The 12,028-nt window shown below is 50.1% G+C and overlaps 1 protein-coding gene across 7 annotated transcripts in view; it reads left to right on the forward strand.

The window, feature by feature from the left end:
• The first annotated feature begins 686 nt into the window (after positions 1–686).
• The window catches only part of scinlb (scinderin like b), a 97,098-nt gene continuing 85,756 nt past the window's right edge, over positions 687–12,028 (forward strand). For 6 of the 7 annotated variants that reach the window (XR_011515536.1, XR_011515535.1, XM_070541824.1 and 3 more), the window contains exons 1-9: positions 771–990; positions 2,717–2,857; positions 3,269–3,375; positions 4,198–4,305; positions 5,145–5,241; positions 5,329–5,429; positions 5,741–5,999; positions 6,696–6,783; positions 10,511–10,728. Coding sequence is in view for 5 of the 7 variants with exons in the window: in XM_070541824.1 (XP_070397925.1) it covers positions 931–990; positions 2,717–2,857; positions 3,269–3,375; positions 4,198–4,305; positions 5,145–5,241; positions 5,329–5,429; positions 5,741–5,999; positions 6,696–6,783; positions 10,511–10,728 (1,179 nt within the window). In the remaining 2 variants the exon portion in view is untranslated. Of the gene's footprint in view, positions 991–2,716; positions 2,858–3,268; positions 3,376–4,197; positions 4,306–5,144; positions 5,242–5,328; positions 5,430–5,740; positions 6,000–6,695; positions 6,784–10,510; positions 10,729–12,028 lie in introns of all 7 variants that reach the window. The other variant, XM_054734006.2, reaches the window with a different exon arrangement.

Consider the following 12,028-nt stretch of genomic DNA (forward strand, 5'->3'; position numbering starts at 1 on the left):
GTTGTAACTTGTGTGAATTACATTAATTAAAAACAGAAACGTGAGGACGCGTCAAGAGTTCCTCAGTGCGCGGTTCAATGACCAGAATAAAACCTCGTTTTTTACGGCGCTCTGAAACACACCATGAAGACGGCGTGAAGCGTGAAATACGCGTTCTGGAGGGATTTCCGCCGCTTTTCTCGGCGTTCTAACTTTTAAAACGGTGATTTAGACGCCGTTAAAAAAAACCAAAGTGTTCAAACGTGCGCGAATTTTTATCCCTTTGGCTTGTAACATAACTCTTACTCTAACCCTGATTCCTGGCGCGTGCCTACAGCCTCGACCAGTCAGCTAACAGAATACAAGATGCTATCCAATAGCAAAGGCTGGTATTAGGATGTGGGCGGAGACTAAAAATTACAAACCGTTTTTGAGCATCACAACTTCCACCGAAATCCGGGAAAATTGGTTACAGTAGAAGTTACAGATTTAAGCTTTGAGCGTTCTTAGGATCAGAACAGTCGACTTATTTCCTCAAATTAATTATAAACTTATTTTCTCTCTCGTTCTGTAGCTTTTCTTTCAGGAACAACAATTAGTAACAAAGCACCTGTTGATCCAGTTAGCTTTTTTGTTTACATGTTGTACAAAAGGTTGCTAGGTTAGCTTGTTTGTCACCAGTGGCTAATTCAGCCGCAAACAGGAAACAGCCAACTTGTGCTGAACTAGTCAATAGACAACATCAGCTAAAATTCGTCGTGTTCGAGTTTTTCTCCTGATGTTCAAGAAGAGGATATGTTAAGGAGTGGGACTGAACCGGAGGTGAGCTAACTGACACCAGCTACAGCTCCACTGTGACGTGATGTCTGTCTGACCTTCTTCCCGATGGTGGGGGCTGTGGAGCAGCAGAGGACGTCCTGAGCTTACTGCACCTTCAGGCAGGGTGCCCTCATGGCTCAGAGTCGCGCTTGTTGTGCTGGCAGTCTGGGGTCACTGACCCCCAGCTCCAAGGTAACAGCATGAAACGCCCACAAAGTCCCTCCAGGCATGAAAAACCTAATGAATCTTCTACGTTACAGTTAGATAAAATCATCAACCTTATATGTACGTGTGTACATGGTATACAGTTTAAATGTCTTTGTGGCATTTTGCCATTATTCTTTAAGTGTCAATCAAAAATAAAACAAAATCAGACTGAAGACAAGAAAAATACAGTTTTTGTTCTGAAAGAGCTGCTGAAGTCATTCTTGTAATCACAGACATGTACCAGTGAACATTTCAGGTCATTATGCTGCACTTGTTGCACTGCTCCAGTCCCTACACTCCCAGCAGGTCCCTGAGGTCCAGTGACCAAAGCCCACTGGGTGCAGCGCCTGCTGCGTGACCTTTTGCTGATCCTTCCTCACAACCTTCTCTTCATGCTGCTGTTTCTGTCAGCTCTTTTAGGTTTTGTTGGGTTCCCATGTTTACTTTCTTCATTTCTATTTTTATTTGATATCTCATCTCCCATATTTAAGGGACCTGCTGCTGCAGCAGTCAGGTGCCTTATTGTTATGCACCTGGGGAGTTTTTGGACATTAATCTCCTTTATTATTAGTCTTCCGCGGACGTTAATGGGGCTCGAAAGGCAGCGTGCTGCCCCACAAGTCACGCGTCCAAACGAGCGACTCGGCCGTAGGAGGCGTGCTTTTACTTTTCTAAGTGTTTCCATTTATGATGGCAAATTTATTAGCAAATTACACAGATTTTTCTTTTCATTCTGATTCTGTGCCACTCTAAATTTGCATAATTAAGGGACCTGCTGCTCTGCCAGCTGGCAGGTCCCTTTTAAAATGTCTTCAGGAATTTTCTAGTTTTTATTGTTTAGAGAGGTGCTACATAAAAAAAAATCCTTCTTTCCTCTAGATGGTGGAGAAGATGTCTAGACCTATCATGACTTCTGATTTTAATATAAGCACTACCCATAGTCGTGACCGTTTTAAAATGAGAGGAGCCACAGGTTCAGCTCCATCCCGACATGTTCAAACATCTCAGATTGACACTCTTTGCCATGGATTTTATCGATATGTTTATCAATAACCCCATGTAGGGATGCAACGATACCACTTTTTTCCAAACCGATACGATACCGATACTTTGATTTGAATACTCGTCGATACCGATTACCGATACTGATACTTCTACCACATGAAAAAATACAATGATTTGGAATACAGATTTTATTTTCTTCTCTGCTCTCGACAGGAAAAGACTGTGAGGTAGATAAAAAGTAAAATACATGAATAAAAATCATCACAAAACTAAAATATTAGGTGAACAGAAATGACAAGTTACAGTGAAGCCATTTTCAAGCAACTGCATTGGTATCGGTTAACTTTTACCGATACCAGTATCGTATCGGTATCTGCACCGATACCGATACCAGTATCCCTAACCCCATGTCCTATAGTGAAGAGAAAAGGAGACAACGAGCAGACAAGTCAAACAGTTTTAACTGTGGCATATGCACGAGGCAAAATGCCCCGAACATCTGTTCAGACTTTATTTATACACAGAGAGAGAGGGAGGGAGGGGCGGGTGTGGGTGTGTCTGAATAAGTGGGCATGCAGGGAGGCATAGGGCACTCCATACATATTACATTCAGTTGATTGAATCAATGATTAAGAATTAATAAACATAAAATTTCCATAACACTCTTGTTTCTCCTCGTGTTCCGCCTGCTTCGCTCCTTTCCCAGCCAGGAGAGACGGGGTGTGTGTCCACCAGGAAGAAGGTAGCTTGTGTGCGACAGGAGAACGCCTGTCTGATCACGCAGGATGAGGAGATGCTCAGCGACCCGGAGGCTTTGCTTTACGACCCAGCTGTCTTCAGGTCCCAGGTAAGACGCGTATCTCTACACAAGCAAAGAAAAGTAATTAATGATAAATGACCCGCACTTGTATAGCGCCTCTCAGAGTAAGGACTCCAGAGCACTTTACACTACAGTGTATCATTCATCCATTCACACACACATTCACACACTGATGGTGATGAGCTACGATGTAGCCACAGCTGCCCTGGGGCGCACTGACAGAGGCGAGGCTGCCGAGCACTGGTGCCACCGGTCCCTCCGACCACCACCAGCAGGCAAGGGGGGTTACGTGTCTTGCCCAAGGACACAACGGCAGAATTCTCTGTCCGGAGCTGGGATCGAACCTGCAACCTTCTGATTACTGGACCACCCGCTCAACCTGTTGAGCTACTGTGGCTTCATCTAGCATTCAGTGAAAAGTGTATTGACTTTTTACAGGTGCGTCTCCGAGGCTCTAGGATGGGGGTTCACAGCAGCTCGGCAGCCATGAGTGAACGGATTCGTCAGCTGGAAGCAGAGCTGGAGGCTGTGACCAGCGACCTAAAGTAACCTCACACCTCTGACTAGTCGTGATCTACTAGTTTAGTAGATCTAACAAACCTGTTTCCTGACAGGTCAGGAAGTTCTGAGTCACCTATCTTTTTATATTTGTTCAAAATTAGTTTTATGTTTTATTGTACCGGTCTGTCGTGGTGGAGAGAGAGCTGAGTCAGAAGGCGAGGCTCTCGATTTACCGGTGGACCTACGTTCCTACCCTCACCTATGGTCACGAGCTTTGGGTAGTGACCGAAAGAACGAGACCTCGGATGCAAGCGGCCGAAATGAGTTTTCTCCAAAGAGTGGCCGGGCTCTCCCTTAGATATAGGGTGAGAAGCTCGGTCATCCGGGAGGGGCTCGGAGTAGACCCGCTGCTCCTCCACATCGAGAGGAACCAGTTGAGGTGGCTCGGGCATCTGGTCAGGATGCCTCCCTGGTGAGGTTTTCCAGGCACGTCCAACGGGGTGGAGACCATTACCTTTGGTTGGGAGGTGACGCTGAGGAGTTTAATGTGCTTTTTAATGAAAGAGTAAAAACTGATACCAATAATATCACGATTTAATGATAGAATTGGCTGATAGTGATTGTATCAGACATCCTTGGCTTTTAACTCTTTGCTGTACAGATATGGAGCTAAAAGATGACGCGTCAGTAGCTAAACATCATGTTCATCACACTCTGAGCTAACAGAATTAGCACAAAGGTCATTTCACGACTGTTAGATCTGTGAGAAGGTTGGTGGCTGGTGTGTGTTCTGAGCCTCTTCTGATGCTTCACAGCAGTCTTCAAACAGGGTTTGTTTCTGCTGACGTGTGTCTGCATGCTTGTAGGGCAGCAGAGCTGAGGGCAGCGTGTTGCCAGGAAGCAGCGGCCAACAGTGATGTCGTCGTGGCAACACTCAGACAAGAACTGGATGACAGAACCACGTTTGGAAAGAGGTGATCCAGTCCACTCCTGGTTTACTATAGACCACACGGGAACGGGACGGACATCCCATAATGATGACCCAGGGAGAGAGGTTGATTATTATTTACCTTGTTAAGGTGCGTCCCTGTTCACGACCCCTAAAGCCATCGTCTAGTAAACGGGCTGCTCTCAGCCGGGCTCCCCATCTCCGTCGTCAGTTCGGTGCACGCGAGCGTGTATACACGAACACTGGAGCACCACAATAGATTCATTCATTCATTCACTCGTTCATTCATTCATCCATTCATTAGTTTATTCATTCCTCCATCCATCCATCCATTCATTCATTCACTTGTTCATTCATTCACTCACTCAGTCATCCATTCATTCATCCGTTCGTTCACTCACTCACTCACCCATCCATTCATTCATCCATCCATTCATTCATTCATTCATATAGTAGAACATCTTTTGAGACCATTCATACATGTAAGCCACCAATCAGCTGATCCCTCCTGGAGTGACTCATGGGGATGTTTGGTTATTTTGGTTATGAGAGAATTTGGTCTGCCGGGCTGAAGCACCCAGAACCTGTGTTGTGGACACCGCTAGATTCCTTTGCTAAAGTGAGTAAAGCTCTTTGGGGGGTCAGGGTTCTGCTCAGATTGTAAACCTAGATGAGCTGATGTGTCCCTGTGATCCCTGATCAGCGCGCTAAGCTAACTGCCATGTTAGCCCGGTGGATCATTTATCACCCACGAATATGAGGACAGCGTTTCCCGTCCCTAGCTGTCCCGTGTGATCGTTAAAGTGTTTGTTTTTAGTGAACTGGCTGAAGTTTCACCTCAGATTGATCTGACCCCGTCTTCAGAGCTGAGCAGCAACGGAACCAAGCTCTTCAAAATGCAGAGAAGCTCAAAGAAGCTTTCAAAGATCATAAAGCTACTGTTTCTGCTCGACTCCAGCAGGTGAGCCCACTGAAGAATTCATCCTGATCAGGAGCTAACGCGGTCTGGCCGTTGGTGGTGATGAGCACTTTTGTTGTGTGCTTCAAGGTGACAGAGAGTGAAAACAAGCTGAAGCAGAGCCTCGCTGAGTGTGAGCTGCAGCTGCAGACCCTGGAAAGGGAGCGAGCAGAACAGCGCCAGACCATCAGGTACCCACTGGGTTAGGATGGTAATATGAGGAAGTTTCGACCCTGACCCACAAAGGTCACCTTCTGGGTCTTGTGCTGCTTCACCAGCCGTCCTGCTCAGACCTCTCACGTTCAGATCCTCCTACCAATTCTGCCTTTCCCGGGGTCCACTGGTGACCTTTTCTTCCCTTTCTTCACATTTGAATCACACTTTTTACTTTTCCCATTTCTATGATGTCTTTCATCATTTTTTAATCTTTTTATTTTTGTTCTTGCAAAGCGCCTCATGATCTGTAGATCATTTCTTCCTCCTCCTCCTCCTGTGTCTCCAGCCGGCTGCAGGAGGAGGTGCATCAAGTCAGAGCAACAGCGGCTGACCTCCAAGTCCGATCTGATGAAGCTGAGGAGAGGGCCTCCCAGCTGCAGCTGCAGCTGCAGACGCGAGGAGCAGAGTGCAGGGAGCTGGAAGAGCTGCGCATTTTAACCCGCAACCAGGAGCAGAAGGTGGTCCAGAACCTCAGAGAGGCTCACCAGAGCCAGACGGAGCTGGCCAACCTGGAGGCCATAGTAGCCTTGCTGCACCTTCGACAGGTAGACTCCATCTCTCACTCACACACACACACACACACACACACACACACACGCACGCGTGCGCACACACGCACGCACGCACACGCGCACACGCACGCGCACACACATGCACACGCACGCACACACACACACACGCGCACGCACACACACACACACGCACGCGCACACACGCACGCGCGCACACGCACGCACGCACACACATGCGCGCACACACACGCACACACACACGCACGCACACACACACACACACACGCACGCGTGCGCACACACACACACACACACACACGCACGCGTGCGCACACACACACACACACACACACACGCACGCACGCACACACACATGCGCGCACACACACGCACGCGCACACACACGCACACACACGCACGCACACACACACACACGCACGCACGCACGCACGCACACACACACACACACACACACACGCGCACACACACGTACGCACACACACGCACACACACGTGTGCACGCGCGCACACACACACACACACGCACACACACACACGCACGCACGCACGCACACACACACACGTACGCACACACACGCACACACACGTGTGCACGCGCGCACACACACACACACACTTTCTTTGCACAAACCTGTCTGTTGCCTAGGCAACCAATTTCAGTGACTTAACACACTCTTTCTGTCACCTGATGCTGTTTTATCACTTAAGGGTCCTGAGGGCCCTCTGTGCACCAACCCATGCATGCTGCCCCCTGTGGAGCACTCTGGAGCTGCACATCTGCTGCACCTGAAACCAGGTAGGAGGAGAATCCAATGGGCCATTCCCATCTGTACCGGGTCGGCCCGGGCCGGGTAGCCCCAGTCGGCCCCAGCCTGGTCCGGTTGATTCCACCCATCCTTGCCTTAAGCCCATGTGGGCTGATTCTACCCACCAATCAGAGGCTTGCTCTAATGGAAGGTGTGAATTTGCTGTCAGCAGTGGGTGTGTCGACCCTGGTCGGCCTGAAGCAGTACCCCTCGAGAAGAGGTGAGAATGAGCCTTGGTTGGCCCGGAACAATACCAGGCCACCCAGATATGTAAACAACCTACGCTACCCGGCCCGGGCCGACCCGGTACAGATGGGAATGGCCCATATGTGTGTGGTTTAGGGTTGGGCAATGGGACAAATGATTTGATCCTTGATGATGGACAGAGCCTTTATGGAGGCGATTCGTTTGTTTGTTTGTTTGTTTTTTTGGGCCCTGAGTGAGTTTGTTAATGACTTAAGCCGGTATCACACTGTGCAGTTTCGGCCGTCGTGCAGGATTGTTTGTGTCACGCCGTGAGAAACTCCAGAAAGGTGGCACACTGCACGGCACACGATATCTGAGTCCAACTGTACGACGTCTCGCTCCAGCAGCACAGTGCCTCTCCCAGAGCAAACGTCACGACCGCTAACCAAAACAACGCTGAACATAAAGCACAGCTCGGCCGTCAACACTTCTTTAGCGTCCGCTCATGCCCCAGCTCATCTTCCCCACAGAGGAAGGATCATCTTTAAAACCCTCGCTTTGGCGTCAGACTCCGGCTGCGGGTCTCCTTTTCCTGTCTTCCAGCTGAACAGCTGATCTGCCTGCTGGCCATTCACCATCCTCCTTTATACATGAGAATCCACTGCACTACAGAGAAGTAACCATCTGTCACAGATTGCTCCAGCAGCGGTCTCACTATGGCCTGCAGCTCCACTGCGTGACGTCTCACCACACCTGCTGTCACGGAGCGGAGCGTCTGCTGTCCATCCGCAGCAAAACGCTACTGAGCCATCCTCGTGGGTTAAATATGTGAGATTTCCACCAACAGCTAAAGGATCTCATGTTGTTGTGTTTTATCTTTTATGTTGGTGCGCTCATCTCCTCTCAGCTCCCACAGATCACAGCATCAAACATTTCAGCTGGAGGTCTAAAAACGTCGTTTAAACTCCGGTTTAACTTGGGCTGTTGACAGAAATAAAACTGGTGTGTAGTTTATAATCCACATTTTAAACATAAATTGAAAACAAAGCTCAGAGAGGCGGAGTCTTGCTGCTCTGGCGTCCCAAAGGTGTGTTTTCATTGGTCGATGGCAGACAGCAGTCGTAGGTTTTTAAGCGTGCTTGTAGACTGTCGGAGGCGGTCTTTGGTCGAGAGACGGATCAAAAAGCTGCAGCAGAGCCGGTCACACTGGACGACCAGAGAAATGCAAACTTTCACCATTTTTTTACATGTCATGTTTTGTAAGTGGTTACGTCGTCGTCCTCCGCTTATCCGGGTCCGGGTCGCGGGGGCAGCATCCCATCCCAACATCATCCTCTCCCCGGCCACCTCCACCAGCTCCTCCGGCAGGACCCGAAGGCGTTCCCGGACCAGATTGGAGACGTAACCTCTCCAACGTGTCCTGGGTCGACCCAGGGGCCTCCTGCCGGCAGGACGTGCCCGAAACACCTCCCCAGGGAGGCGTCCAGGAGGCATCCTGACCAGATGCCCAAACCACCTCAACTGTCTCCTTTCGATCCGGAGGAGCAGCGGTTCTACTCCGAGTCCCTCCCGAATGTCTGAGCTCTTCACCCTATCTCTAAGGCTGAGCCCGGCCACCCTACGGAGGAAACTCATTTTGACCACTTGTATCCGCGATCTCGTTCTTTCGGTCATTACCCAAAGCTCATGACCATAGGTGAGGATTGGGACGTAGATCCACCGGTAAATCGAGAGCTTTGCCTTCTGACTCAGCTCTCTCTTCACCACGACAGACCGGTACAACGCCCGCATCACTGCAGATGCAGCACCAGTCCACCTATCGATCTCACGCTCCAGTTTTCCCTCACTCGTGAACAAGACCCCGAGATACTTAAACTCCTCCACTTGGGGCAGGACCTCATCCCTGACCCGGAGAAGGCATTCTACCCTTTTCTGAATCAAGACCATGGTGTCAGATTTAGAGGAGCTGATGCTCATCCCAGCTGCTCCACACTCGGTTGCGAACCGCTCCAGCGAAAGCTGAACATCACGTTCTGATGAAGCCAACAGGACCACATCATCTGCAAAAGCAGAGACCTGATCCTCAGGCCACCGAAACAGATGCCCTCCACACCTTGGCTGGCCTAGAAATCCTTTCCATAAAGGTTATGAACAGAATCGGTGACAAAGGGCAGCCTTGGTGGAGTCCAACTCTCACTGGGAACGAGCCCGACTTACTAACGGCAACGCGGACCAAGCTCTGGCACCGGTCATACAGGGACCTAACAGCCCGTATCAGAGGGCCTGGTACCCCATACTCCCGGAGTACCCCCCACAGGGCCCCCCCGAGGGACGCGGTCAAACGCCTTCTCCAAATCCCCAAAACACATGTAGACTGGTTGGGCAAATTCCCACGCACCCTCCAGGACCCCCCTAAGGGTATAGAGCTGGTCCAGTGTTCCACGGCCAGGACCAAAACCACATTGCTCCTCCTGAATCTGAGGTTCAACAATCCGACGGACCCTCCTCTCCAGAACCCTGAATAGACCTTACCAGGGAGGCTCAGGAGTGTGATCCCTCTGTAGTTGGAACACACCCTGCGGCCCCCCTTTATAAACAGGGGAACCACCACCCCGGTCTGCCAGTCCAGTGGGACTGTTCCAATTTCCACGCAGTACTGCAGAGCCGCGTCAGCCAACACAGCTTCACAACATCCAGAGCCTTAAGGAACTCCAGGCGGATCTCATCCACTCCTGGAGCCTTGCCACAGAGGAGCTTCTTGACCTCCTCGGTGACCTTGGCACCAGATATTTGAGAGTCCAACTCAAATTCCCCAGACTCTGCTTCCTCACTGGAAGGCGCGCCGGTGGGTTTGAGGAGGTCTTCAAAGTATTCTGTCCTCCGATCCACACCATTCCAAATAGAGGTCAGCAGCACGGCGTCAACACTGTAAATAGTGTTGGTAGCGCACTGCTTTCCCCTCCTGAGATGCCGGATGGTGGACCAGAATCTTCTCTTAAGCCATACGGAAGTCTTGCTCCATGGTCTCATGGTCTGGGCTTTTGCCTCCTCTACCACCCGAGCCGCATTTCGCTTGGACTGCCGGTATCCATCAGCTGCCTTTGAGAGGCCAAAAAGGCCTGATAGGACAGCATTCCTAACCGCCTGAAGCACGGAACGTGGCCCACTCGCACTCAAGGTTCCCCGCTTCCCTCGGGACACGTTCGAAGTTCTGTCGGAGGTGGGAATTAAAACTCCTTCTGACAGGAGACTGCCAGACGTTCCCAGCAGACCCTCACAAAACGTTTGGGCCTGCCGGGTCTGACCGGCTTCCTCCCCCACCATTGAAGCCAACTCACCAGGTAGTGGTCAGTTGACAGCTCCGCCCCTCTCTTCACCTGAGTGGTTCTGTTAACATTACTGATATTATTGAATGTTTCTACACAAAAACATTCTCAGCGCTTTAACACTTTATTACATCTAAACATCATGCTATCGTTTTCAGTTGTAAGCTGAGTTTTTGTGTTTTCTGTGTGTTTGACCCGGTTTTAGGCGAAGGCTACCAGCAGCTGCTGCGAGTGCTGCAGCTAAAGGAAGCTGAGAGCAGGAAGCAGATCAGCCTGAACAAGCAGCTGCAGGAGCGTCTGAGCAGAGCGCAGGAGGAGATCTTCTCCCTGCAGAACTCCATGAGCCAGAGAGCCTCTCACTACCAGAACCTCCACACTGAGCTGCTGGGCAAAGTCAGCCAAGCCACCGACACAGAGAAGGAGGTGACATGCGTTCTCCTGTCATTTATATGTGTGTGTGTGTATCAGTTTTTGCACATGTGGATGTGTGTGTGTGTGCAGGTGTGTGCATGTGGCAGCTGGTGAATTTCTTTTTGGGTGGGGCTCATTTTTGCAAGTCAGTTTTCAGAAGCGCTAACCACATATCACCACTAGGGGATGCCAAATTACCATTCTTATGCGTCACACTGCTAATTGAACGTGACATACCCGGTACCAGGTCCACGACCACATCAAACAGCAAAGTTGTTCCAAAAACATGCTTGGTGTTTACCAATATATGCAAATTGCAAACGTACTTAACCGAAGCAGCTAATCTAAATGATAAAATACACGTTTTCTACCTCAACAACCCCGATGACAATAAGCAGCTACATGAAAAGCAAAACAAAGCTAATTTCAGGAATTCTAAAGTGTAAATTCAGTCTTACATTTGCTGGTTTGTGGTAATAATAATCTGTGTTATAGTAAAGAGATCCACTGTCGCCGCTGCGATCAGAGATGCGCCCCGCCTGGGAGAACCGGGTGGACAACATCGGTTTCCATCCGAGAGCTCCACAAGCCGGCAGCCCACGCAGCAGACAAGCGCCGCGGCGATCAGAGATGCGCCGAGCTGCAGTTGAGGGGAGGGGACCATACCGATAGTCGGAACCCAGCTCTACCAACATGTATACCAACATATTTCAACCCATTTCCAAAAATGCAGCATTATGTTAAATGCACTGGGTTTTACCTTATTACCGTATTTTCCGGACTATAAGTCACACTTTTTTCATAGTCTGGCCGGTCCTGCGACTTATCCTCTGGAATGACTTAATTATGTAGGCTGTACCGCGCTGCTGCGGGCCGGCTCTGGACCAGGAATGAGCTCCCCTGCCCCACTGGGAATTAAAAGCACACAGCCATCACCTGCCGGAGCCTGTTGCGCGCCGTTGCGTACTGGATCCGGCCCAGGTTTCAGCTCCTCTGCCCCGCCATCACCTGCTGCAGCCTGTGGCTTGCTGCTGCGGGCCGGCTCTGGACCAGGAATGAGCTCCCCTGTCCCGCTGGGACAGAAGAGTGAGAAAAAAATTCACCCCCCTCAGAGTTGTCATGAGTGTAAACTAGATCATTTAAAGGGATTTTACGGAGTTTTGAATTTTTATGCTCGTGATCGCCCCCTCAGGCCCAAAGCGTAACGGCAGCTTCAATAGTAGGCTCGTGCACGAGGCGCGCATGCTGTACGTGCACACTCCTTAACGAAAATAACAGCAGAGACAGTCAGCTCCGTGTGTGTGTGTGTGTG

This window comes from Nothobranchius furzeri, chromosome 11 (assembly GCF_043380555.1).
Source record: "Nothobranchius furzeri strain GRZ-AD chromosome 11, NfurGRZ-RIMD1, whole genome shotgun sequence".
Lineage (NCBI taxonomy): Eukaryota > Metazoa > Chordata > Actinopteri > Cyprinodontiformes > Nothobranchiidae > Nothobranchius > Nothobranchius furzeri.